We start from the raw sequence: 27,450 nt of genomic DNA on the forward strand, positions 1-27,450 counted from the left end.
ACAAACTGCTCACCCTCAGCCACTCCATTCCTCCTCAGGAAAATACACACAGTACAAACATGCTGCCCTTGTAATCTCTGCACCTGATGGAAATGTTTCACCTTGCATCATGAGAGAACCGGCACTGGTGCAGACTGCATTCATGCATGTCCAGTATGTATCTGGCCGTACATGGATGGGAGTGTGGCCATGAGAGCATATTCCATAGTGTTGGTGTCTGAATTCAGGTCCTTCTGGTTTGGCACTTCAACACCCACATTCAGCAACATTTCAGCACTGGACAGCAGGGTGGGGTGGGATTTATTTAACTTCAGTACTTCCTCTTTCCAACTTGGAAGGAAGAAGTATATCAGAGTTAAAGGAATACTATCGATACCCAAGTGTTCTAAAATGACAGTGTGCAAATAATGTCTAAGTAGCTGTGTAAACATTTTCCTACTTTTCATGTTAAATATCAGTGGCAAAAACTGTAATTTATTGAGGGTAGGATTTAGCTATATTGGGACAAATCAATTGCAGAAGGGGTGTCTGCTTCAATGCACAGCCAGAGTTGCATATCAGACTACAGAAAGCAAATATCAAACATATCAAACTCTGAAAGCAAAAACAGTATGAAAAGCTGTGACAATTAGTTACATTTCCTCTGCTCTCTTCAGACACTTCAGTCAGAAACAGAGCTCCCAACAGCTGCAGCTCCTGTGTCCTGTCTCTCTCTGTCACACACAGAGCTACACATAGAGTTAGCTGATCAAGTGTGAGGGGAATTTCCCCTCTGCCTGATGATGCGCCACTGTACTTAATCGGTGCGAAACGGCTGTCGACCTCCCAAAACTGCCTGACTGTACCTCTCTTTCCACAACTTCAATATGTAATGTATGCCTCTTTTACTGGATTTGAATTAAAAGTGAATTTTTAATAGGGATGTGCAAGGCCTCTTTTTCTTCTCAAGTGGAACTGTCTCAATGTGATTTGGCTATTTGCACTCCCTTAATAACTTATACAGCGATCTTGTGCATGGTGCGATATCTACCTTTATTGAATTTCCCCTCTCCTCATGGCTCAGTCAGCCGTCAGTTTTGGCGTCAGTAAACTTTGAATGTATTTTGCTAACAGTAAACAAAGGAGTTGCTACTAAAATGTATACACCAGTACTTAGCAGCACTTCCCAAACAATTCCTGTGTCAATCAGTGGCGTTCCTACTGTAGTGCGCAGGGGGGCGTGGCGCACCGGGTGACAGACAGCCAGGGGGGTGTCGCCACGACCCCCCACAGCAACAGAGCAGGAGGGAGAATCAGCGCTAGAAGGAGGGGCAGTGGGGGCAGTGGTGGGGAGGGGGGAAATATCCCCCCCTCCCTCACCTGGGACCCCTCCTTCTGCCTCTCTCCCCCTCCATTTAGCGGTGGCAAGTGCGGGCTCGGCGGCGGGGAGGCATGCGGGAATTACTCACCACTTCCGCTTTCCAAGCGCCGGCAGCGTCATGTCGTCAGATCTCCGCCTTCAAAGCCGCCCACTGTGCTTCCTGATTAGCAGAAGCACAGTGGGCGGCATTGAAGGCGGAGATCTGTGATGTCATGACGCTGCCAGCGCTTGGAACGTGGAAGTGGTGAGTAATTCTCTGCATGCCTCCCCGCCGCCGAGCCCGCACTTGCCACCGCTAAATGGAGGGGGAGAGAGGCAGAAGGAGGGGTCCCAGGTGAGGGAGGGGGGGATATTTCCCCCCTCCCCACCGCTGCCCCAACTGCCCCTCCTTCTAGCGCTGATTCCCCCTCCTGGGGCATCTATACTGGCGGCAACTGTACTAGCTATACTGGGGGCAACTTTACTAGCTATACTGGGGGCAACTTTACTAGCTATACTGGGGGCAACTTTACTAGCTATACTGGAGGCAACTTTACTAGCTATACTGGGGGCAGCTAAACTAGCTATACTGGGGGCAACTATACTAGCTATACTGGGGGCAACTATACCAGCTATACTGGGGGCAGCTATACTAGCTATACTGGGGGCAGCTATACTAGCTATACTGGGGGCAGCTATACTGGGGGCAACTATACTAGCTATACTGGGGGCAACTATACTAGATATACCGGGGGCAACTATACTAGCTATACTGGGGGCAACTATACTAGCTATACTGGGGGCAGCTATACTGGGGGCAACTAAACTAGCTATACTGGGGGCAGCTATGCTGGGGGCAACTAAACTAGCTATACTGGGGGCAACTAAACTAGCTATACTGGGGGCAACTATACCAGCTATACTGGGGGCAACTATACCAGCTATACTGGGGGCAACTATACCAGCTATACTGGGGGCAACTATACTAGCTATACGGGGGGCAACTATACTAGCTATACGGGGGGCAACTATACTAGCTATACTGGGGGCAACTAGTTTCACTGGGGACAACTATACTAGCTTCACTGGGGGCAGCTATACTGGGGGCAACTATACTAGCTATACTGGGGCAACTATACTGGGGCAACTAAACTAGCTGTACTGGGGGCAACTAAACTAGCTATACTGGGGGGCAGCTATACTGGGGGCAACTATACTAGCTATACTGGGGGCAACTATACTAGCTATACTGGGGGCAACTAAACTAGCTATACTGGGGGCAACTAGTTTCACTGGGGACAACTATACTAGCTTCACTGGGGGCAGCTATACTGGGGGAAACTACTAGCTATACTGGGGCAACTATGCTAGCTAATACTTTAAATTACAGTTAGCTCCGCCCTCATCCGGTCATGACCACGCCCATTTTTGCTGCAAAGCACGACCGCATGTTGTGGCCACGCCCATTTTTTTAGGGGGTGTGTGTCTTTTAATACCCAGCACCGAGTGCCAAATGCCCTAGGTACGTCACTGGTGTCAATTGAAAAAAATATGTGAATCGATAGTATTCCTTTAAATGATGGAATGCATCCCATCCTGCTGTCCGGTGCTGAAGTGGTGCTGAATGTGGGTGTTGAAATGCCGAAAGAGAGGGACCTGAGTTCGAACACCAATATTATTATTATTATTGATTTATAAAGCACCAACATATTCCGTGGCACTGTACAAAGTAAGAAACAAACATGGGGTACATAATAATACAGACAATGGTGTACACCAATATACAAGATACATAATCAGTGCATCTGCACATGATCTTCTGTTGTCCTCCTCTAGAATCACCTCCTCACATTCCCGCTTACAAGACTTCGCACGTGCTTCACCCCTCCTCTGGAATCCCCTCCCACAACACATCCGTCACTCGCCAACCTTTGTTACCTTTAAACGCTCTCTAAAAACGCACATGTTCCGACAAGCATATGCGCTACCTTAGGCCACTTCCCTTTGTCCTAAGACCAAATTGCACTCCTACTAGGTATCCTAAAACACACAGCCTCTATATATTTGCTGCATACTATCCCTCCTCCTGTTTTCCCCCCATTCCCTTTAGATTGTAAGCTCACAAGGGCAGGGCTCTCTCCCCCTTTTGTGTCTTGGAAATCATTATACATTTTTCCTCATCATGTTACTTTTATCACTGTCATTACCAATTCTGTATTTTGTATTCTGTATTTTGTATCATTTTTTGTATCTTGTCACCAATATTCAACAAGCTCTTGTCAAATATGTGCAGAGGGACGGAGGGCTTGCAAAAGATTGTGGGAGACTCTGGACTATCCAGAGCTTTAATACTACAGAGCTAAGCAGTGCCAGATCAACCACGAGGCAAACCTAGGCAGCTGCCTAGGGCCTGGAGAGATGCTAGAGGCCTAGTGGATGCCCTCCACCAAATCTTACTAAAAAAGCCAAGTGACCATCAGTGGTGGGCAAAAACTGCTATCTTTCCTACAGCCTCGTTTTATTTTAATCCACAGGTTTTGGCCAATCCATCTCCTAATAGGGGGAATTCTCAGGGTTTTCTTTGTTTTCAACAACAGTTTTTACCTGCCAAAATAGTAAGATACCAGCCGGCCTCCCTACTCACTTGCACACTATCTTGTCAGTTAGACTTTGCAACTGCTGTTCAGGAAATGCTGTTGAAAACAAAGAAAACCCTGAGAGTCCCCCATGAGGAGATGGACTGGCCCAAAACCTGTCAGTTCTATCAGATTTTAAATGCCTACTTTTTTCACGATTTTTCTATTGCCTCAATAAGAATTGTAAAACAGCAGGTATGTTGTTCCTAACATGTATTCATGGCCAACAGATTGATAACTGACTAATAAAGGTCTAGATAGGAAAAAATATATAACCTTGTTAAAGTGGACCTGAACTCAGAACTTCCTCTCTGCTCTAAAAGATAAGCAACGGCATAACAACTTTTATAGAAAAACATTTCTTTGTTACAGCTGATGCACATCCTGCAATAAATCTGCAGTGTGTCTACTTCCTGCTTTCATGGAAGCAGACATAGGCCTAGTGCACACCAGAGCAGTTCTGCTGCGGTTTGCGATCCGCTTGCGGGTGTGGATACGCTTGGGTAATGTATTTCAATGGGCTGGTGCACACCAGAGCGGGAGGCGTTTTGCAGAAACGCATACTCCCGGGCTGCTGCAGATTTTGGATTGCGGAGGCGTTTCTGCCTCCAATGTAAAGTATAGGAAAAACGCAAACCGCTCTGAAAAACGGCACTTCAGAGCGGTTTGCCAGGCGTTTTTTGTTACAGTAGCTGTTCAGTAACAGCTTTACTGTAACAATACATGAAATCTACTACACCAAAAACGCTTCACAAAACCGCAAAATGCTAGCTGAAACGCTACAGAAAAAGAAGAAAAAGCGTTTCAAAATCTGCTAGCATTTTGCGGATCTGCTAGCGATTTTTGGTGTGCACCAGGCCAGAGGGTTAACATCCTGTGTTTACAAATTAGCTGCTCCAGGTCTGAGTGCGTGGTAGATAGCTCTCTTAACCGCTATACCACCACCAACACTACATGCTGAAGCCAGCCTAGCATGTACCATTGTGATATATCCTAGAGAAAAATGAGCTTGCTTAAAGATTTGTAGGCTTTCAAATGCCAACTTACATACCTTGGCCGGGAATTGAACCTAGGTCTGAGTGCTTGGTAGATAGCTCTCTTAACCGCTATACCACCACCAACACTACATTCTGAAAACAGCCTAGCAGGTACCATTATGATATAGCCTAGAGAAAAATGAGCTTGCTTAAGGATGTGTAGTATGTCAAAAACCAACTCACATTGGCCAGGAATAGAACCCAGGCCTACCGCTCTGTAGGCTGCTATCCTAACCATTATACCACCAACACTACATGCTGAAACTTCTTGGAGCAGACTTACTTCCTTCCTCCAAAAGACACACATACATCCCCATAAAATCATTCAACAGCAACTGGTGCACAGTCTTTGTGGTACACAGTCTCTGTGGCACAATTGGTTAGCGTGTTTGGCTGTTAACTGAAAGGTTGGTGGTTCAACCCCACCCAGGCATGGCCTTGCCTTTTGTGTTCAACAGTTGTCCGACGAGAACCCCAGATAGCCATGTAGATTCATCTCTCTCTCTCTCCCTGGTAGGGATGGTCACCGCTTTCCGCGGAATCGTATTTTCCGCAATTTTGGGCGAAAATTGGTCATTCCATTCCGTTTGGTCGGAATGGAATTGCTTTTTCAATCCGGCAGAATTCTGAAATTGCTTGTGAAATTCTGCTGGTATCCGTTGATGCCATTGAAGTGAATTTTCAGCTTAAAACCATCAAGTCCTAGGGAGAGAGAGAGAGCAAGCTCATTTTTCTCTTGGGTATATCACAATGGTACATGCTAGGCTGGCTTCAGCATGTAGTGTTGGTGGTGGTATAGCGGTTAAGAGAGCTATCTACCATGCACTCAGACCTGGGTTCAATTCCTGGCCAAGGTATGTGTAAGCTGGCTTTTGAAACCTACAAATCTTTAAGCAAGCTCATTTTTCTCTTGGATATATCATAATGGTACATGTTAGGCTGGTTTCAGAATGTAGTGTTGGTGGTGGTATAGCGGTTAAGAGAGCTATCTATCACGCACTCAGACCTGGGTTCAATTCCTGGCCAAGGTATGTGTAAGCTGGCTTTTGAAATCCTAAAAATCTTTAAGCAAGCTAATTTTTCTCTAGGATATATCATAATGGTACATGCTAGGCTGGTTTCAAAACGTAGTGTTGGTGGTGGTATACCGGTTAAGAGAGCTATCTACCAAGCACGCAGACCTGGGTTCAATTCCCGGCCAAGGTATATAAGCTGGCTTTTTAAATTCTACAATTCTCTGGAAGATGAGACCCTCCGCCCTCCGGGAGAGAGGAAGGAGAGAGAGGGAGACACTGCCTGATGTTGTAAAGCAGTGTAGGCCTGTAATTGAACATTGAATGAGATTTGTGACCTTAAAATAGGGGCTTATGTGAAATCTAGATGTTTGCCTAGGACTTCTGATGTGTATTTCACTCAATCATGTCTTTCTCCAGGTATTAGATCTCTTAAAACATGTTTTCTATCATTTTTCCAGTTGGTAGAAATTTTTCAAAATTTGTAAGTTCGCCTCCCCATTAAAGTCTATTGCGGTTCGCGAAAGTTCGCGCGAACCGAACCTTGTGTGAAAGTTCGCAAACGGGGTTCTCAATCTGAAAATCGGAGGTTCGCGACATCTCTACGTGCATCCTGAAAGAGGGACAAATGATGAAGAAAGAGGGACAGATGGATTAGGTTCCCAAAGAAGGACAGATTGGCACCAATCCTCAGTGACCCCGTTTGCCACTTTTTTCTGCTTACTTCTTTTCCCCGCCCCCTTACCTCCCCCGATCCAGCGCTAGGACTCCCTGAACCCTCACGACAAACCCTTGTCAAAGAGTGCGAATGCCTGTGCTCCTTTCTGTGGACGATCGCGCCCGCAATGCGCAGGTGTAAGATGCCTTGTGTCTAAGTATCTAGCTTTTGCATTTTAGAAATTACAGGTTTACTTTAAAGAAAATCTGAAATGAATTTAAAAACAAAAAACAGATACTCTCCTAAGGAAGGGGAAGGCTCTGAGTCCTAATGAACCTTCCCGCTCCTCCTACGGTGCCCCTGTTCCAGTGCCTGCTCCCCCTGTTAGCAGTCCCCGACTGATGGGTCCGAGACTGCTCTGTGCCGCTGTGGGAGACTTCAGCAATCTTTGGAAGCGCTCCTGCAGATGAGCTGCTCTATACTGAGCATGCTTGAGCACACATTCTTACACACTCACGCATGCGCAGTATGGAGCGGCCTACTTCGGGAGCACTCGGGCTCCCAAAGATTGCCGAGGTCTCCCACTGCGGCACAGAGCAGTCTTGGAGCCATCACTCGGAGACTGCTAACGCAGGAGCGAGCGCTAGAACAGGGGCACCGTAGGAGGAGCGGGAAGCCTCTTTAGGACCCAGAGCCTTCCCTTTCCTTAGGAGAGTATCTGTATTTTTGATTTTAAATTCATTTCAGATTCTCTTTAAATCTTTTAAAGCTGGCCAATAAATGGTATAATCCTGATTGAAAACCTCATGGTGTCTCAATTGTAATGTCCCTCACCAATGATGGCAGACTGGCCACTTCTGCCCTGGGAATGCAAAGTCCTGGCCGCGCACATGCTCAGTAGCAGCAGGCAGATGCCAGGAGAGGAGAGCCAGCAGAATGATGCCAAGAGAAAGTTAACTCCTGGGAAGCCTGAGCAAACAAAGGGCCGGAGAAAGCAGGTAACACCAGGGAGCAGAAACAAAATAGCTAGAAATAACAGCTTTATAGTATAAATCGATCCAGACTAGGCTGCAGGGAACCACCAGATATATTGTGAGGTGCAGGTTATCTCTATGAAATAATATGCCAGAGAGAATCCCAGAGAGGGCTTATCCCTCATCGGAGCATTTAGCAACCGGAGGCACAGGTTACAGCGGTGTGTGTGTGTGTGTGTGTGTGTGTGTGTGTATGTGTGTGTGTGTGTGTGTGTGTGTGTGTGTAGTGTGTGTGTGTGTGTGTGTGTGTGTGTGTGTGTGTGTGTGTGTGTGTGTGTGTGTGTGTGTGTACAGTGTGTGTGTGTGTGTGTGTGTGTGTGTGTGTGTGTGGGGGGGGGGGGGGGGGGGGGGGGGGGCAGTTGAGTATGACCTTGCTGGTGCCTGCACAGTGGTGGTGGATATAAGGGAAATGCTATGGGGCCTTCTGGAGGTGAGGGGAAGAGAAGGAATGTTAGTTTGTGTCTTTCATAAACTTTGGGAAGTCCTGCTGGGGCAGGAATGAGGGCTGGAGTCTCTGCCCATTAGTATGCTGTCATGGAAACACTGGGGAAAGGAGTTCCTGAGTTTGTTTGTGATACTTCTAAAATTTAAAGTGGCAGTGCACATAAAAAAAAATTTGTGTGGAGGCCTTTCCTCCCAAGCACTTAACTCATTGTTTACCATGAAGGCGGGTACTCCAGAGCGAATTCAGAATTTGTGAGTGTGTGGGACTCTTCCTCCTGAGCAATACCAGCCAACACGGCCATAACTTTGGATGATACTCTATAAACTGGGGTTAGAAAAACCTCATGCCCTTTGTAGAGTCTGATTTATTCTCCTCTGCTGCAGCCACCCGCCCTTAGGGCTTGTTCACACATAGAGCGTTTTCGGGTTTTGTTTTAAGCGCCGTTTTTTTAATCACCCTAAAAGCGCTTGTGCAATGATTCCCTATGAGAGTGTTCACATATGAGCAGTTCTATTTCCATCCGCTCACCAAAGCGCTGCCTGTACCATTTTTTGGGGCTATTTGCCTCAATGGAAGGTATAGGGAAATCGTAAAACGCCTGAAAAAGCACTTTTTACAGCAATTTCCCCAGCGCTTTCATCAATAAATACATTGTATTTATTCATTACCGGCTGAAAGAGTTCACTTCCTGACTGACGCCAGTCGCCAGGTAGTGAAAAAACGAAAAGCTCTGCAAAAGCACTTAGAAAAGCGCTTAACAAAAAATGAGTATTGCGCAGGTCAGCGCTGGGAGGTACTAAAAAAAAATCGCCCACAAAAACTTAATTGATGATGTAATCAAGGCCTAACTCTGGAGTTTTGCTTTAACGTGATATCATGTGACAAGCAGGAAGATTTGCAAGTAGGACAGATGCAGTGGGAAAGCAAAAGACGTGGGTTAGGGTCAGACTCCTCGAAGGGGCTAAAGTTAGGGTTGCATTAAGGGGCCCATTCAAAGTTGAGCGTTTTGCAGGTGATTTCGGCAAAAAAGCGGCACTACCGCTTTTGAAAGTGCTAGTGTAATTAAACCCTATGGGCCCGTTCTTACTTGGGCGATTTGCGCTAATCGCCGCAAAGCGTCAAAAATTGTGAAACGCAAATGCATCGCCTGCACCATATTCAGGCGATTTCCCGGTGATCGCGTTTCAGTGCTATAGAAGTGCTAAACTCGATCGCGGAAAAAACGCTGCAGTGTTCAGTGATTTTTCTCCTAAAAAATCACTCACGCAAAACGCCAGCGGTAAGCACCGGCGTTTTGCGCTTTCAAGTGTGAATGGGCCCTAAGGGTAGGCTTAAAGTGAACCTCCAGACTAAAAATCTACTCAGCAGCACTGAAAAGCCCTGGTGTTTCTTTAACCTCCTGAGCGATAATCCCGAGCTGAGCTCGGGGTATATCGCGCAGGAGGATTTCTCAGGCCCTGGTGGGCCGATTTGCATAATTTTTTTTTTGTTACACGCAGCTAGCACTTTGCTAGCTGTGTGTAACTTCCGATTGCCGCCGCTCGCCGCCGATCCGCCGCCGCTCGCCGTGCCGTGCAGCCCCCCCCCTCCCCGACCCCTTGCGCAGCCTGGCCAATCAGTGCCAGGCAGTGCTGAGGGGTGGATCGGGACTCCCTCCGACGTCACGACGTCCATGACGTCGGTGACATCATCCCGCCCTGTCGCCATGGCGACCGGGGAAGCCCAGCAGGAAATCCCGTTCTGAACGGGATTTCCTGCTTACTCTGATCGCCGAAGGCGATCGGAGTGGGTGGGGGGATGCCGCTGCGCTGCGGCTATCATGTAGCGAGCCCTGGGCTCGCTACATGATTTAAAAAATAAAAAATTTAAAAAATAGTGCTGCGCCACCTCCTGGCCGATATAATTGTATCGCCCAGAGGGTTAACAGTTTAACAGCATCAGAACTTTGTGTTCCTTACCCAAGCCTCATTTTTAGCTGTACAGAAGAAAACTGCCTGGGCATTTTTCCCCTGATGCTGCGCAAAGCATGATGGAATTTCTGATGTTATTGTTCTCCTTCTGCTGTTTTTGTGCAATTTTTTTTTTATTTTTGAATTTGAGATTTGAAGCCTAGCGTGCGCAGCTGGGAGGGATGATCAGGACACAGGACAGTTGGAACTGTGTCTCATGCTCCCTGTCCCCTCCTTTCAACCAAAAAGATGGCTGCCCCCATGAAAAAGATGGCTGCCCCCATGAAATCACAAACATTTGCCTGTTCTTTTAGAACAGGGTGGGTAAGAGATTATATTACCTATCTATTTTATTTAACATAACTAATGTAACTTAATGACAGTATGTTTGTTTAGGCTGAAGTTCCTCTTTAAGTAAGGGGTTAACCTTGGAAGGGAGCTTAGAGTTTGCTGTCAGGAAGGTAATTTAGAGTGAGGCCCCGTTTACAGCTGAAAAGCACAAAACGCTAGTGCTTTGTGTGAGTGATTTTACCGCAATCAGTGCAGTAAAATCATTGGACACTTCATTGATTCAGAGCGATCGCGATTAGCGCTTTATTAAGCACTGTACCGTGATAGCTCCAGAATCGCGGCAAAAATGCTGCATGTAATGCGTTTTGTGATCGGCGCTAATCGCAAAATGCCAGCGATTGACGCTTATCGCGGCAGTGAGGTCACTGCCATAGGATAAAATAGCACTAGCGCTTTAACAATTAATGGGAATCACCTGCAAAACGCTCAGATGTGGCCTTAAAGCACACCTGGCTAGACGCTTCCCCGTCTCCCGGCACGTCTCCATTTCAGCACTGAGTTCCCCGGAGTGCAGCGCAGATGTGCTTCAGAGCTGTGATGTGTGAAAATGCCAATATTCTTTTTGCAATAATTTTCGCGAAAATAATGTTAAATTTGACTTTTGAGCGAAAATGCCATCATACATAACTTTGTAATAAGTTTGTGATTTTTCACAAATTTTTGCACTAAAAATAAAAAGATTTTTGATGTAAAAATAACGTATCTTTGCATTTTCACGTTTAAAATTTAGCAAATTTCAGGCATAATGCAAAGATACAATGTATTTTCGCAGTTTTTTTTTTTTTCTCAAAAATGCCATTTTTGGTGCAAAAATTACTTTAGCGAAAATCTTCGAACAACACTGCTTCGGGGGACCCAGGGCTGAAATAGAGAGGAACAGGGAGACGGGGGAAGCCTAAGACCGGTTTCACACTGTAAACTGGCGGCAGCGATGTGGTGCGTCACTTCGCCAGAAACAGGCCTTCGGGGAATAGCGCATTACTATACGGTATTCCCCATCTGGCATTTGGCCAAGTAGGAAGTGATGCGTGCTTGAGGTCACTTCCTGGTTGGGGGATATGCGATATGTTACCGCAACGTCACGTTGATAATTGTTTAAAAATCCTCTCGTCGCCATAAACTAATATGACTTCCGGGCCGACGCAGACCACCGCAGCTCGCCGCAGAAGACGCGCGGTACCATAGTTCTGGACCTGCTTCAGGGATACGGGATGGCCCTTAGGAGAACTCATGGAGAAGCATGTGATCAGTTTGATCAGCTGATAGATTTGTAAGGTTTTGATTTGCTGGTCCTGATCCAGGAAGTCATCACTGCAAATCGGGACCTTACAAATTTATCAGCTGACCAAACTGATGACATGCTTCTCCATGAGTTCTCCTAATCAGGGCCATCCCTATCAGGGATGCGGCAAAAATGTCACTTCCGTTGCGTCGCGGGACGTAACGTGGCAGTATGAAAGTCTGCATAGACTTTCATTGCCCGGCGGTGGGGTGCGGTTGCACCGCCCTGGTGTGAAAGGGCCCTCAAGGATCCACAGGCTTCCGCCTCCCAAGGTAGGTATCTTTGGCATTTGCATGCCTCAAGGGTTTGCTTTCAAACATGTGCAGTAATTAGAAAATAAGAAAGGTTAGCTCTCACTCTGCATAATATAACTTAATTATCTTCTTTACTTTATGAATCATTAGGTCTTTTGTACTTTGGAGCTGATTTGCTCTCATGGAATGGAATTTTTTTTTTTATTATTAACTACTCGGTTATACTGATACTTGCTTCAGCTGACCAAGTGCTGAAGCTGTGCTTGTCTCCAGTATCCTGTCCTTTCACAACTAGGAGGAATGTCACCTGGGGTGACTTTTGGCTGCTCATGAGAGGTCCTCGCTTATCTTATTCTCTCCAGATCGTAGGACCATCTCACACTCCACCATCATGTCCGAATCATCCATAGAGTTTGTACCAGCCACAGCTGAGGACTATGACGAGGTGATGTCCTTCTCAGGTGGAATCTATAATGGAACAGACTACCTTCCTTTTCGATACCATGCCTGGCTGAAGGACCATCGAAGACGCATGTTTCTGGCCAAGAGTGAAGGGAAGATTGTGAGTATGGATTGTAAATCTAAAATCCATAATAGCAAGTAGCCTTCTTCAGTACTGACCTTAAGTGGTATGTAAACGTTCTTCTAAAAAAACGTTTTTTAACCTCATCAGCCAGATAATCCCCCAACCTCAGGTATCACCTAGGAAGCGAAGGGTCTGGAGAAGGAATCCAGGGAATGGGTCAAGGCGTGACATATACTGTATATAATATCAAAAGTTCTGATACTCTCTGTGATAACTTTCCCCCATCCTCAGATAATTTGTCACAGTTCTTTTTAGTACCCTGGTAGTGCGCTCAGCTATTACAGTGATTTTGTTCTGTGAACCAATCACCCAGTGCTTTCCAAACGGTGTCCAAGCCTTGTAGTTAAAGCCATTGTGTATCCAGCATTTTATCTTTGAAGGCACCTTTTTCTTGTTCCGAAGAAGTGACTGTAGGCCACGAAACACATTGTCGTTTGTTGAGCAATATTTGAATAAAAAGTCTAAAACAATTGTTAAATGAAATTTATTGAAGGTAAGCCCAATTATCTTCTTTTATCTCCTAGTTGTGTTCTGTTAGAACTTCTGACAGACATTGGGGGCTGTTTATGGCTGCAAAATGATTTACAGGGACACCAGTGACAACATACACAGACAAAAGGATACTTGTACCTGCTGGCAAGGATATGGGCTACCTGTGAAAGCTGAGAGAGATTGGGCCAAGGCATGGGGTATCTGTGATTTCTGAAGAAGATAGAGGGTCTAATGATGGTCGTAATTCGCAATAACGTCCACACAAAATTACAATTTGTAAATTCAATTGATTTTGTGTAATTATTCGTAATTTTGTGTCATTTTTGCATAATTTTGTGCCAACTTTAGCGGTGAACAGCAAAGCACCTATACACGCTGTTGTCACCAAAATGGCTCTATATGTTAAAGAGAATCTGTACTGTAAAATTCTTACAATAAAAAGCATACCATTCTATTCATTATGTTCTCCTGGGCCCCTCTGTGCTGTTTCTGCCTCTCCCTGCTGAAATCCTGGCTTGTAATTGCCATTTTTATGCAGTGTTTACAAACAAAAGACATAGCAAGTGATAGGCTGAGAGTAGCTCAGTGTGTGAATCATACAGAGTGTGCAGGGGCCCTGTAGAGGGTTTGTATAGCTTCTATCCTATCACAAGCAGCACAGCACATTCCAGCCTGACTGCCTGAGCCCGACAGAGCCGACAGAGGAGAGAAGATTAGATCATATAACCGAGATAATACAGCCACTGTGCAAATAGGAAAGGCTGCAGTAAGACAGAGCACAATAGAACAGGCATAGGAACTTATAGGATAGAAGAAATAAGGCTCAAAAATTTAGTTACAGAGTCTCTAAGTAGAATAGTGGGTACATGTCAAATAAAGAAAAGAAAATCGATTTTAAAAATGCAATTGGAAAATGTTTTTTAAATTTAGAAAAATGAGTTTAAAAAACATTTTGCCTTTGCATTTTTAAAATCGATTTTTTCAAAAACTACAAGTCTTTTTAAAAACATTTTTGACCTGTACCCACTATTCTCCTTCACATATGTAGCAATTTTGGTGGCAATAGCATGTATGGGGGGGCTTTGCTTTTATCCGCTAAATTCAGCACAAAATTACATGAAAATTATGTGAAATTACAAATGATTACAATTACAGATAAAATTAATTACAATTTTCCCGAAATTTCACATTAGGATGGAGCTAATGAGACCCATGAGGCTGGAGGAAGTCCTTGGTTAGTATAAATGATCTTATGCTATTCATTTCAAGTACACTTTAGGAGCAGCGTGGTGTTGTATTGGTGGGATAAGGAGAATAGGCCACACTTTTTCTGTAACAAGCTGTTGAACATCTCCTCTACAGGTGGCTTTTGAGTCCTTCTTGTTGGTTGATGATGGAAAGACGGCAGCCGCAGAAGCTCTTCGTGTGGCTCCCTGGATGAGAGGTCAAGGTGTAGCTGGTCTAATTCAGAAATTCTGCTTAGATGTCCTTCGTTCTGAACATCAAAGCGCGAAAAGGGTCCGTCTGACTCGTACAGAGAATCCCCCTCCAAATATGCTGAAGAAGTACAAAGTGGTCCACTCCAAGGTGCTTTACATTATCTGACTTTCAGTGCCCACTGTCTCTAAAGCTCCATGTACACAGAGGCATATCTAGGGAAAACTGCGCCTATGGCAAACACTGAAATCGGCCCCATGGGGAAGGGTGTGGGTAGCACACCCTCCAAATATTTTAACATTTAGCCTTATTTAAATTGATTGTGTCCAAGTTGAAGTGAAGCATGGCTTGTAAGAATGGAGTATCGTAGTAGGTCAGCCTATAAATATCCTCCAAATTACGGTTAGGCAGCTTATTTCTAGTGATGCTCAAATACCCCTTTTTAAAATTCGAGTTTGGTCGAATTCGAATAGTAAATTATTCGAGGTCAGTCGAATATTCGAGTCGAATAATTTTTACTATTCGATTCGACCTCGGACTTCGAGCTCACTATTCGAGTCGGTATTCGAGCTAACTATTCGAGCTGACTATTCGAATTGGCCTTAAATAGCTTCCAACACTTGTTTTGAGGGTGAATGATGCAAGAAACCTCTTTTTTTCCAAGTAACAACAGCAAGTGATTATGTGGGGATGTTCCTTTAAAAAAAAATGTGGAAAGAGAAGTTGTGTCCTTAATTTTGTTCAGTAGTGTTACTGTATATACTTGTTCTTCTTCTTCTTTATCTTTCTTCTTCTTCTTCTCGATCTTCTTCTTCTTCTTCTATATTGTCTTCTTCTTCATCTTCTTCTTCTTCTTCTTCTTCTTCTTCTTCATCTTCATCTTCTTCTTCTTCTTCTTCTTCTTCTTCTTCTTCTTCTTCTTCTTCTTCTTCTTCTTCTTCTTCTTCTTCTTCTTCTTCTTCATCTTCTTCTTCATCTTCTTCTTCTTCTTCATCTTCTTCTTCTTCCTCTTCTTCATCTTCTTCTTCTTTTTCATCTTCTTCTTCATCATCTTCTTCATCTTCTTCTTCATCTTCTTCTTCTTCTTCATCTTCATCTTCTCCTTCCTTTTCAATATCGTCTTCTTCTTCTTCACGTATTTCTCTTTTCAATTTTTTTTTTTAAGAAATGCAGCTATTTTTGAGCGTAACAAATAGCTGGTGGGCGCACGCATGTTGGAAGCGCCATTGTATGTGCTCCCTGGCAGTGGAAACACAAAGACAGCAGGAGGTAAATTCAGCAGCAGGAGGAGGAGGATGAGTGTGTGGCAGCAGGCAGTCAATGAGGCAGGCAGCTCGCCGTGACATAATAGCCCTGGTACCTAGCGGTGATACCAGGGCTGTAAATAAACACAACAGGAGGTCCCAGACAGCGGTCGTGCAGCCCACATTGTGTCCAATACACAACTGGGACAACACAGTTTTCAACCCGGGCACCTCAGAAAAATTAAACCTTTTTTTTTTTTTTTAATGGTTTGTTTGGTTTTGGTTTTGCAACCAATATAGCTATTGTTTGACGTAATAGCTGGTGGCAGAGTGGCAGCAGAAGTTAATTCTGTGTACCCTGGCAGTGGGAAACACAGACAGACAGCAGCAGCAGGAGGAGGAATGGAGGAGTAGGCGAGCAGCTATTGTTTGACGTAATAGCTGGTGGCAGAGTGGCAGCAGAAGGTAAATCATCTGTGTACCCTGGCAGTGGGAAACACAGACAGACAGCAGCAGCAGGAGGAGGAATGGAGGAGTAGGCGAGCAGCTATTGTTTGACGTAATAGCTGGTGGCAGAGTGGCAGCAGAAGGTAAATCATCTGTGTACCCTGGCAGTGGGAAACACAGACAGACAGCAGCAGCAGCAGCAGGAGGAGGTATGGAGGAGCAGTGTGAGTGTGGCAGCAGGTAGGCAGCGTGACATAATAGCCCTGGTACCTAGCGGTGATACCAGGGCTGTAAATAAACACAACAGGAGGTCCCAGACAGCGGTCGTGCAGCCCACATTGTGTCCAATACACAACTGGGACTACACAGTTTTCAACCCGGGCACCTCAGAAAAATTAAACCTTTTTTTTTTTTTAATGGTTTGTTTGGTTTTTGGTTTTGCAACCAATATAGCTATTGTTTGACGTAATAGCTGGTGGCAGAGTGGCAGCAGAAGAAGGTAATTCTGTGTACGCTGGCAGTGGGAAACACAGACAGACAGCAGAAGGGCAGTACACAGCAGCCCACTGTAGGTGTAAAATGTGTGGCTGCAGGCGACGTAATAGTCAAAGTGAACCAGGCTGGCTTAGTGAGCAGGAGCCAGGAGGTGGTAAAGGGTGGTAAGGCACATTAACGATGGTTCCGGCAGCCAGTTCATGTCCCCCTCTCGCCGACAACAGGGGCCAGGAACTCGCCTTCCACCCACGCCTGGTTCATCTTGAGAAACGTCAGTCTGTCCACAGACTTGTGAGACAGACGTGAGCGTTTCTCGGTGACCATGCCACCAGCTGCACTGAAGCAGCGCTCGGACAGCACGCTGGAAGGGGGGCAGGACAGCACTTCCAGGGCGTACTGCGCCAGCTCGCTCCAGATCTCCATGCGCTTGACCCAATACTCCATGGGATCAACAGGGGCATCGCTGTCAAGCCCGCTGTACGACCCCATGTAGTCAGCCACCATGCGGGTCAGGCGCTGGCTGTGACCGGAGGAGGATGCTGCTGCATGCATCTCCTCTCTAGTCACTGCTGCCGGAGCCTCTACAGTCCTGTAGAGCTCGTGGCTGAGAGACAGCAGGTCTGTGGGGCGCTTGCTGCTGCTGGATGCAGGCACCTGCTGCTGCCTCTGTGCTGGCTGCTGGACAGTGGGGGTGGAAGGCTGGGGGAAGGCTTCCTCCAAGCGCTCAACAAGGGCCTGCTGCAAGCTCCTTATTTGTTGCGCTGGGTCTCCTCCTGCAGGCGGCAGGAACTGGCTCAACTTCCCCTTGAGGCGTGGGTCCAACATCATGCTGATCCAGATGTCCTCCCTCTGCTTCATCTGGATCACCCTGGGGTCCCTGCGCAGGCACGTCAGCATGTGCGCTGCCATTGGGAAGAGGCGGGCCACGTCTGCTGGCACATCGACGTCAGTGCTGTCCTCATCCTCCTCCTCTGCCGCCTCATCCTCTCTCCACCCCCGCACCAACTCAGCTGCGCTGTGCTGATCCCCCTCATCAGCAGCCAGGTCAGGGACCTCCACCAAGTCCTCCTCCTCCTCCCCCTCAGAGGTGGACTGCGCAGCTGGTTGCCGCTCCTGCTGGTCCAAGGCTGCCGCTCCCTGTTCCAGCAAAGCATCGAGGGCCCTGTTCAGCAGAGAAACCAGGGGCACCCACTCGCAGACCATAGCATGGTCCCTGCTCACCATGTTTGTGGCCTGCAGGAAGGGAGCCAGCACTAAGCACACCTGCTGCATGTGCCTCCAGTCATCATCGGGGACGATGGACGGGAAGTTGCTGGTCTTGTCCCTTCTCAGAGCTGCGGAAACAGTGGCCAGGGCAAGGTACTGTTTGACAGCGCGCCTCTGTTCAACCAGACGCTCCAACATCGCCAGGGTGGAGTTCCAGCGAGTCGGAACGTCAAGGATCAGCCGATGGCGTGGCAGATCCAGCTCCTTTTGCACGTCTTCCAGGCTCGCACAGGCTGCAGCCGAGCGCCGGAAGTGACGCACAACATTCCTTGCCGTTTCCAGCAGTTCGCCCATCCCCTGGTAGGTGCGCAGGAACTTCTGCACCACCAGGTTCAGCACGTGGGCAAGACAGGGGATGTGGGTCAGGTTTCCCCTGTCTATTGCGGCAACCAGATTGGCCCCATTGTCGGCCACCACCTCTCCGACTCTGAGGCCTCTGGGGGTCAGCCAAATCCTCTCCTGCTCCTGGAGTTTGGCCAACACATGGGTTGCCGTCAGCTTGGTCTTCCCAAGGCTGACCAAGTGCAGCAGCGCTTGGCAGTGGCGGGCCTTCACGCTGCTGCTGAGGCGGGGGGTTTGGCCAGGTGTGCCGGAGGATGGCAGAGGATCGGAGGAACCTGCTGCAGTTCCCCTGAGCCTGCGGGGTGGCACCACCCACTGTGTTGCTGCTGCTGCTGTGCCCGCTGCTGCTCTCCCATCCTCACCCCCTTCCACCAAGCTGACCCAGTGGACAGTGAAGGACAGGTAGCGGCCTGTCCCGAAGCGGCTGCTCCAGGAGTCCATGGTGACGTGGACCCTTTCACCAACCGCGTGCTCCAGCCCTCGCTCCACATTGGCCATCACAAAGCGGTGCAGTGCAGGAATGGCCTTGCGGGCAAAGAAGTGTCTGCTGGGGAGCTGCCAGTCTGGGGCTGCGCAAGCAAGCAGCGCACGAATGTCGCTCCCCTCCTGCACGAGCGTGTACGGCAGGAGTTGGGAGCACATGGCCCGTGCCAGCAAGCCGTTCAGCTGCCGCACGCGACGGCTGCTGGGAGGCAGAGCCCTAACCACCCCCTGGAAGGACTCGCTCAAAAGGCTCTGGCGTGGCCTTTTGCTGACACGGGAATCAGCAGACACAGCAGAGGAGGCCACTGAGGACTGGCTGCCAGAACAGGCCTCAGTGTCGGCGGCAGGAGTTGCAGAGGGGGGAGGAGCAGTGCGTTTCCGCACTCCTGCTGGTGCTGCTGGAGGAGCAGGAGGGCGGGTGGCTGCTGTTGCTGCTGCTGCTGCTGAAGGCTGTGCAGTGATGGGTGTGGTGCCACTGCCAGCAGCAGATGCCTTCAGCCTCTGGAACTCCTCATGCTGGTGGAAATGTTTAGCCGCAAGGTGGTTGATGAGCGAGCTGGTGCTGAACTTTAAGGGGTCTGCACCTCTGCTCAACTTCCGCTGACAGTGGTTGCAAGTGGCGTACTTGCTGTACACAGTGGGCATGGTGAAAAACCGCCAGATTGGTGACAGAAACTTCCCCCTACGGCATGGAAGCGCTGCTGCCTGTCTCCCTGTGGTGGTTGGGGGGGGGGGCTTGGGTGCGGCTGGGGGTGGTACTGGCTGATGCTGCTGCTGCTGCTGCTGAGCCTGAGACACCAGCAGGCTGTGGGACGCTGCCAATGCTTGCAATGATGCGCCTCCTTGCAAGGCCCACAAGCGCATCCTCCTCCTCCTCCTCAGAGCTGCTGAGGACGACATCCCCTGGAGGTGGTGGCACCCAGTCTCTGTCTGTCACCGGGTCATCATCATCCTCCCCCTCCTGAAACATGTCCTGCTGGGATGAGGACCCCCCAAACTCCTCTCCTGATGCATGGATGGGCTGCTTGACTGTCGCTACAGTCTTGCTGTCCAATCCCTCATCCCCCAAAGTGCCCATCAGCATCTCCTCCTCAAGATCGCCAACAACAGCAGACAATTTACTCATGATGCCTGGGGTCAAAAGACTGCTGAATGACAGGTCGGCGAGTGACGGTGAACTGGCCTCCTCCCCAGACCCTGCTGGGCGGCTGCTGCGAACAGGGGTGGTGGTGGTGGTGAGGGTGGAGGCCTCGGATGCAGAGCTGATGGCGGGCTGCTCATCCTCCGTCATGAGTTGCACCACAGTGTCTGCATCCTTTTCCTCAATGGGACGTTTCCGACCCGGCTGGAGGAAAATGGGAGCAGGTGCTACACGCTGCTGCTGCTGTGTCTCTGCAGCGTGAGTTGCAGATGCTCCTGCTGGGCGGCGCCCAAGGCGTCCACGGCCAGTGGCTATGGGAGGAATGTTAGCCACTGACGCTGCTGCTGCTGCTGCGGAACTGTGCATGGTGGCGCGCCCGCGGCCGCGGCTTGCCACAATGCTGCTCCCTCTCCTCCTGATTCCCTTGCTGCCCTTCCCCTTGCCCAAACCGCGCTGGCTGCCACTTCCAGACATCTTAAATGTTTTGGGCGTATAGACAAAAGTTTTGTAAAAGGGCGGGTGAAAAGTGGGGTACTTTAATGGAGTGGGTTGGTTGGTGAGGTGACTGAGTGAGTGTCCCCTAGTACAGTAAGTAAGTAGTAACAGTCAGGAAGTACAACTAGCAGTTACAATAATCAGTAGTAATCACAAGTAAATTTAGTGTGTGTACACTCAGACAGTGAGTGCACGCACGCAGGAGCTAGTAGCCTATGAACACAGTGACTGAGTGTCCTAGACTCCTAGTACAGTAAGAGTAAGTAGTAACAGTAAGTAGAACTAACTAATTACAATAATCAATCAGCGATCAGAAGGAAATGGAGTGTGGGTGTGTGTACACTCAGACAGTGAGTGACCGCACGCAGGAGCTAGTAGCCTATGAACACAGTGACTGAGTGTCCTAGACTCCTAGTACAGTAAGAGTAAGTAGTAACAGTAAGTAGAACTAACTAATTACAATAATCAATCAGCGATCAGAAGGAAATGGAGTGTGGGTGGTGTGTGTACACTCAGACAGTGAGTGACCGCACGCAGGAGCTAGTAGCCTATGAACACAGTGACTGAGTGTCCTAGACTCCTAGTACAGTAAGAGTAAGTAGTAACAGTAAGTACAACTAACTAATTACGATAATCAATCAGCGATCAGAAGGAAATAGAGTGTGGGTGGTGTGTGTACACTCAGACAGTGAGTGACCGCACGCAGGAGCTAGTAGCCTATGGACAGTGACTGAGTGTCCTAGACTCCTAGTACAGTAAGAGTAAGTAGTAACAGTAAGTAGAACTAACTAATTACAATAATCAATCAGCGATCAGAAGGAAATGGAGTGTGGGTGGTGTGTGTACACTCAGACAGTGAGTGACCGCACGCAGGAGCTAGTAGCCTATGAACACAGTGACTGAGTGTCCTAGACTCCTAGTACAGTAAGAGTAAGTAGTAACAGTAAGTAGAACTAACTAATTACAATAATCAATCAGCGATCAGAAGGAAATGGAGTGTGGGTGTGTGTACACTCAGACAGTGAGTGCACGCACGCAGGAGCTAGTAGCCTATGAACACAGTGACTGAGTGTCCTAGACTCCTAGTACAGTAAGAGTAAGTAGTAACAGTAAGTAGAACTAACTAATTACAATAATCAATCAGCGATCAGAAGGAAATGGAGTGTGGGTGTGTGTACACTCAGACAGTGAGTGCACGCACGCAGGAGCAAGTAGCCTATGAACACAGTGACTGAGTGTCCTAGACTCCTAGTACAGTAAGAGTAAGTAGTAACAGTAAGTACAACTAACTAATTACGATAATCAATCAGCGATCAGAAGGAAATAGAGTGTGGGTGGTGTGTGTACACTCAGACAGTGAGTGACCGCACGCAGGAGCTAGTAGCCTATGGACAGTGACTGAGTGTCCTAGACTCCTAGTACAGTAAGAGTAAGTAGTAACAGTAAGTAGAACTAACTAATTACGATAATCAATCAGCGATCAGAAGGAAATGGAGTGTGGGTGTGTGTACACTCAGACAGTGAGTGCACGCACGCAGGAGCTAGTAGCCTATGAACACAGTGACTGAGTGTCCTAGACTCCTAGTACAGTAAGAGTAAGTAGTAACAGTAAGTAGAACTAACTAATTACAATAATCAATCAGCGATCAGAAGGAAATGGAGTGTGGGTGTGTGTACACTCAGACAGTGAGTGCACGCACGCAGGAGCTAGTAGCCTATGGACAGTGACTGAGTGTCCTAGACTCCTAGTACAGTAAGAGTAAGTAGTAACAGTAAGTAGAACTAACTAATTACGATAATCAATCAGCGATCAGAAGGAAATAGAGTGTGTGTTGTGTGTGTACACTCAGACAGTGAGTGCAGTGCGCACACGCAGGAGCTAGTAGCCTATATGAACAGTGACAGTGAGTGTCCCTACGGGTACAGTAAGAGTAAGTAGTAAGTAAGTACAACTAACTAACAATAATCTATCAGTAATCAGAAGGAAATAGAGTGTGTGTACACACAGACAGTGAGTGAGTGCACACACGCAGGAGCTAGCTAGTAGCCTATAAACAGTGACAGTCAGTGAGTGTCCTACTCCTAGTACAGTATAACTACAATACTATTAGTAAAGGACAGCAGAAATACTGGTATAGATGAGAGAAATAAACAGAGGACAGCTGCCCACAGAGGCAAGGCCCCCCTGAGGCCTAAACCTGTAAGCTTGCAGCAGCTGCCTGTCTCTAATGTAACACACAAGCTACTAACTAAAATACAATGTCTATCTAACTAACAACAATATAGGTGTATATGGCAGGTGTAGGTGAGCAAAAACGCTAGGTAAATGATCACAATAGAGCACTTGCTAAGCCAAAGCACAAAGGAGCAACTCTCTCTCTGTACAAGTCTCAGGCAAGCATGGAGAAACGGAACATGGCGGCCGCTATTTATAGGGTAGGGGCTGGCCAGGGTCCCCCTCTGTGATTGGCTGCCGTCAGAGGGCCTGGGAGCCCTCTGATTGGCTCTAAGGACATCAATCTGGGCTATGACGCTATTCGAGCTCGGTACCGAGCTCGAATAGCGCCGAGTTGCTCGAATAGCTCGAATAGTGAATGGGCTATTCGAGTGTACTCGGATAGCCCATTCGAATAGCTCCAGCTATTCGGAGCTCGAATACCGAGCTCGAATAGCTGAAAAAGAGCTCGAATATTCGAGCTACTCGAATATTCGAGCTCTGCTGAGCCCCACTGCTTATTTCCCTAAAAGATGTAACCAGACAGCAGAATGTCCCCCAGATAAAAACTAGTATCTGTATGGAGAACACCAAGGATGCTATGGAGCAGTGCCCCCAGTATGAGGTGCCCATGGCACATGCCATACCTGCACCCCTGCAGATACGCCTCTGCATGTACATGCTAAACTGCGGTGGTCGGAAAATAAATGATCCCCGATGGTTAGCGACAAGCAAACATCATCGGCACACAGTGTAATTCAGCGATGGCACAACGACAGTCTGCAGATTGGATCATTAGCAGAAAAATTAAATGTGAACCAGAAAGTGTGAAATTCTCTACATGTGAGCAGCTTGAATATATTGATCATTTAATAAAGCGACTGCCACGATTATTCTCCAAAGTTATCCACCAGGATGGATGAGTCTACATGGACAATAATCGCTGTCTTTTACCTTCACTGGGACACTTTTTGAAATGATTCTTGTCCACCCCGTCGCTTGTCGTTCATTTCCATGACCCCCATGCTAACTTAGAAATTAAAAAAAACCCACATATATAAGTAGATACAGTATGTGTCTCTCGCTGCAGCTCTGGTATCCTGGTACTGCTGGCAGCCTCTAAAGTATCGCCAACCCCCGATGGGTTGGCATCTTCTGCACAGGTGCAGTGCGCTCCCGGTGACGTGGGTATGCTTTCATGTGCTGCAGGCACATGCCCATGCATGCGCAGAAGCTACTGACCCATCGGGGGTTGCCGATACTTCAGAGGTGGCCAGCGGGACCTGGGAGAAGACCAGAGCTGCGGTGAAAGACACACGTCACCTCAAGGGGCTGGAGGAGCCCCAGGTAAGTAAAGCTATATTTTATTACTCGCCTCAGATCATCAGGAATAGTCGTCTGAGCCAAGAATATATTTAGCTTTAGGATATTAGTTAGAAAGCCTACGTGTCGAATTAAATGAGACATTGAACATAGTTGAAATCAGTTCTTTGATACTTAATTTGCAATGGATTCATTTTTAATAAGCTGATTGTCATTGGATAGTGCCCTTTCTCACAACTCTACATGCTGCAGCCAAGAAACCACCATGCCAATCCCCCCCCCCCCCCTACTAGGAGCTTTAGGGGGATTTTGTAAGTATAAGGAAGGGTTTTGGAGGACAAAGCCCTCCTTAATATTAGTTTGGATGAGTGGAAAGTACGGTATAGGACAGAAATTATTAGCCAGGCTTTGAAATGTGTTGTTTTGCGAAACAATTTTCTAACTTGATACATTCTAATGTGTTCAATGTCTTTCCTTTGCCAGGCTTTTGTATCTGCCATAATTTCTTCTGACCAGCTTGAGGAAGCCATCAATTTGTTGGAGGGCCGTGTGGACAACACAAGAGAATCAACTACTTACTGTATTCTGGAACCTAGTGAGGTGCTTAAACTCTTTGATGGGACAAAAACTGCAAGAGAGCTGCTTCCTGGCAGGCTCCTGGTCCAAGGTTGGCTTCCTCTTACCACCCAAAGGTCCAACTTGGAGATGCTATTTGAAAGGAAGATTTTTTGGATATATTCCAAAGCTTATCGCACAAATGTGCCTTTGTCATCTCCAACAACCGATCCTGCTGAATTTCTCAGCCTTGGGACTCCCCCATACCCAGTACCATATGCAGATACCACATATCGATTTGATATTGATATGTTTGGAACTGACCCAAAATGCGCTAAGACCCATGTCCTACAGCAGCTTAAGCTGTGTATGCAGAGCCTGCCTGCAGGGGCCGGATTGATCTGCTTCATGTATGCAGAGGAGAGTCTCCGAAATGAACTGAGTGACTTTTGTGAAGGACTAACACCCTTTAATCGAGGAAAGAAACAGATGATCTTAGAAATGGAGATTTAAGGCCCTTGCATGCCAACCTGACAATACCGGTGAAACTCGAAAAATTAGAATATTGTGCAAAAGTCCATTTATTTCTGTAATTCAACTTAAAAGGTGAAACTAATATATGAAATAGGAGCCCTTTGCAGATGTTTTGGATGAATTAGCTGATTAGAGTCTGACACTTTGAGCCTAGAATATGGAACATTTTCACAATATTATAATAGATCAGCAGGGCTACCAGGGAACTGGTAATGTTTAAAAGGAAATACATACGGCATCCTCTATATTCTTCTCACTTCAGTTGTCCTTTATATTACCCTGTGTTGGTAAATCTTAATTCACATACACTATATTCCCAAAAGTATTGGAATGCCTACCTTAACATCCACGTGGACTTAAAGGGGAACTGAAGAGAGAGGAATATAAAGGCTGTCATGTTTATTTCCTTTTAATCAATACCAGTTGCCTGGCAGCCCTGCTGGTCTATTTCTCTGCACTGGTATCTGATTAAAACCAGAAACAAGCATGCAGCTAGTCTTGTCAGATCAGACTTATAAGTCTGAACCACTGAAACACCTGATCTGCTGCATGCTTGTTCAGGGGCTATAGCTAATAGTATTAGAGGCAGAGGATCAGCAGGGCTGCCAGGCAACTGGTATTGTCTAAAAGGAAATAAACAGGACAGCCTCCATATACCTCTCTCTTCAGTTCCCCTTTAAAAGAAAAAACGTAACCAAAAAATGAACTTCATCTCAATCAGTAGCTGATACTCCCTTTCCCATGAGAAATCTGTACCTTTTCACAAACGGATCATCAGGGAGGACTGTGGGGCTGATATTGTGGTGAAACCCCTCCCACAGTGTGATGTCAGGACCATGGTTCTGACATCATACTGTGGAGCCTTGTTGCATTGTGGGGAATACCAGCTGTTTCTAACTGCCAAGAAAAGCATTATCTCTTTCCATCACCTGCCAGCGGTAAAGATGTCACCATGCGATAAATGTCAGAATGTATATCAGGGAGAGGGAAGATTTTACAATGGGCAAACACTGATTAAGTCATTTATACATAATTGTTGTAAAAATTAAGCACTTTTTTATTACATTATTTTCACTGGAGTTCCTCTTTAAGTGACAACCCATTCCTAATCCATAGGCTTTTATATAGAGTTGGCCCACCCCTTGCAGCTTTAACAGCTTCAGCTCTTCTGCAAAGACTTTCCACGTGGTTTAGGAGTGTATTTACGGGAATGCTTAACCATTCCACCAGTAGAGCATTTGTGAGGGCATTAATGTTGGATGAGGAGGCTGGGCTTTAAATCACCACTCTGATTTATCTCAAAGGCTTTCTGGTGGGTGATATTTGGATTTTGGGGTTCTCATAAGCTGTAAGCCATAATTATCAAAATTATAACAAAGAAAGGCTTGAAATAACTCGCTTTGCATGTAATGAATCTATTCCATATATTCGTTTCACCTTTAAAGGACTTACGAGGCCAAGTCCATCCAAAAAAATAAAAAAAAGTTAGCTACCTTGCTCAGCTTGTAAGGCACGGAGGACGCCGTCCGCGCCCTCCGTGCCGTTCCGCCTGGTCCCCGCCGCTGCACAGCCCCCCGAACGGTCCCCGACCGCACGGCCCGGGTCGGGCTCCCCAGCCCTTACCAAGATGGCCGGCGGAGCTGGCCGCGGCTGCGCAGTCCGCATAGCCGCGAGTGCGGCTGCGCAGCTCTAAGGCCAACCCCCCGATCCACGCTACTGTTGCGTGGGTCGGGGGGTTGGCCTTAGAGCTGCGCAGCCGCACTGGCGGCTATGCGGACTGCGCAGCCGCGGCCAGCTCCGCCGGCCATCTTGGTAAGGGCTGGGGAGCCCGACCCGGGCCGTGCGGTCGGGGACCGTTCGGGGGGCTGTGCAGCGGCGGGGACCAGGCGGAACGGCACGGAGGGCGCGGACGGCGTCCTCCGTGCCTTACAAGCTGAGCAAGGTAGCTAACTTTTTTTTATTTTTTTTGATGGACTTGGCCTCGTAAGTCCTTTAAAGTTGAATCACTGACATAAATGGACTTTTGCACAATATTCTAGTTTTTCGAGTTTCACCTGTGGTTATAGAAAATTAAAGGGACTCCGAGCACCTCTCATGGGCATGCCTTTAAGACAGACGACTTCCAACAAAGTCATGCTATGACCCCTCTAAGGAGCCTCTTTCAAGGGCCATGTGTGTCACTTCCTCTTCCTGCTTCATTCAGTGATGAACTTCTTTAACAGAGAAGACAGTGACCCGGAAGTTATAACATAGCCAAGATGGCAGCTGCGATTTTTAATTTGAAATTTAACGAAAATTATTTGGTGTAGAACGGCAATTCAGGCATCAAATGAAAGAGGAGAGCACAAGCTACAGAAAGGTATGCATCTTTAAAGGAATACTGTAGGGGGGTCGGGG

At 47.3% G+C, this 27,450-nt stretch overlaps 1 protein-coding gene across 1 annotated transcript; it reads left to right on the forward strand.

Moving 5' to 3' along the window:
* Positions 1–7,600: 7,600 nt before the first annotated feature.
* Positions 7,601–25,058, forward strand: LOC137560945 (probable N-acetyltransferase 16). The gene is made up of 4 exons (XM_068272133.1): positions 7,601–7,681; positions 12,361–12,560; positions 14,439–14,663; positions 24,448–25,058. Exons 2-4 carry the CDS (start codon positions 12,390–12,392, stop codon positions 25,030–25,032), a joined length of 981 nt encoding a protein of 326 aa, XP_068128234.1. The 5' UTR covers positions 7,601–7,681; positions 12,361–12,389; the 3' UTR covers positions 25,033–25,058.
* The last annotated feature ends 2,392 nt before the right edge of the window (positions 25,059–27,450 follow it).

This window comes from Hyperolius riggenbachi, chromosome 3 (assembly GCF_040937935.1).
Source record: "Hyperolius riggenbachi isolate aHypRig1 chromosome 3, aHypRig1.pri, whole genome shotgun sequence".
NCBI classification, from domain to species: domain Eukaryota; kingdom Metazoa; phylum Chordata; class Amphibia; order Anura; family Hyperoliidae; genus Hyperolius; species Hyperolius riggenbachi.

Coding starts and splice junctions, on each gene's coding strand:
- LOC137560945 (XM_068272133.1), top strand. CDS start 12,390: ATGTCCGAATCATCCATAGAGTTTGTACCAGCCACAGCTGAGGACTAT. Junction 12,561..14,438: donor CCAAGAGTGAAGGGAAGATT/GTGAGTATGGAT, acceptor TCTCCTCTACAG/GTGGCTTTTGAGTCCTTCTT. Junction 14,664..24,447: donor ACAAAGTGGTCCACTCCAAG/GTGCTTTACATT, acceptor TTCCTTTGCCAG/GCTTTTGTATCTGCCATAAT.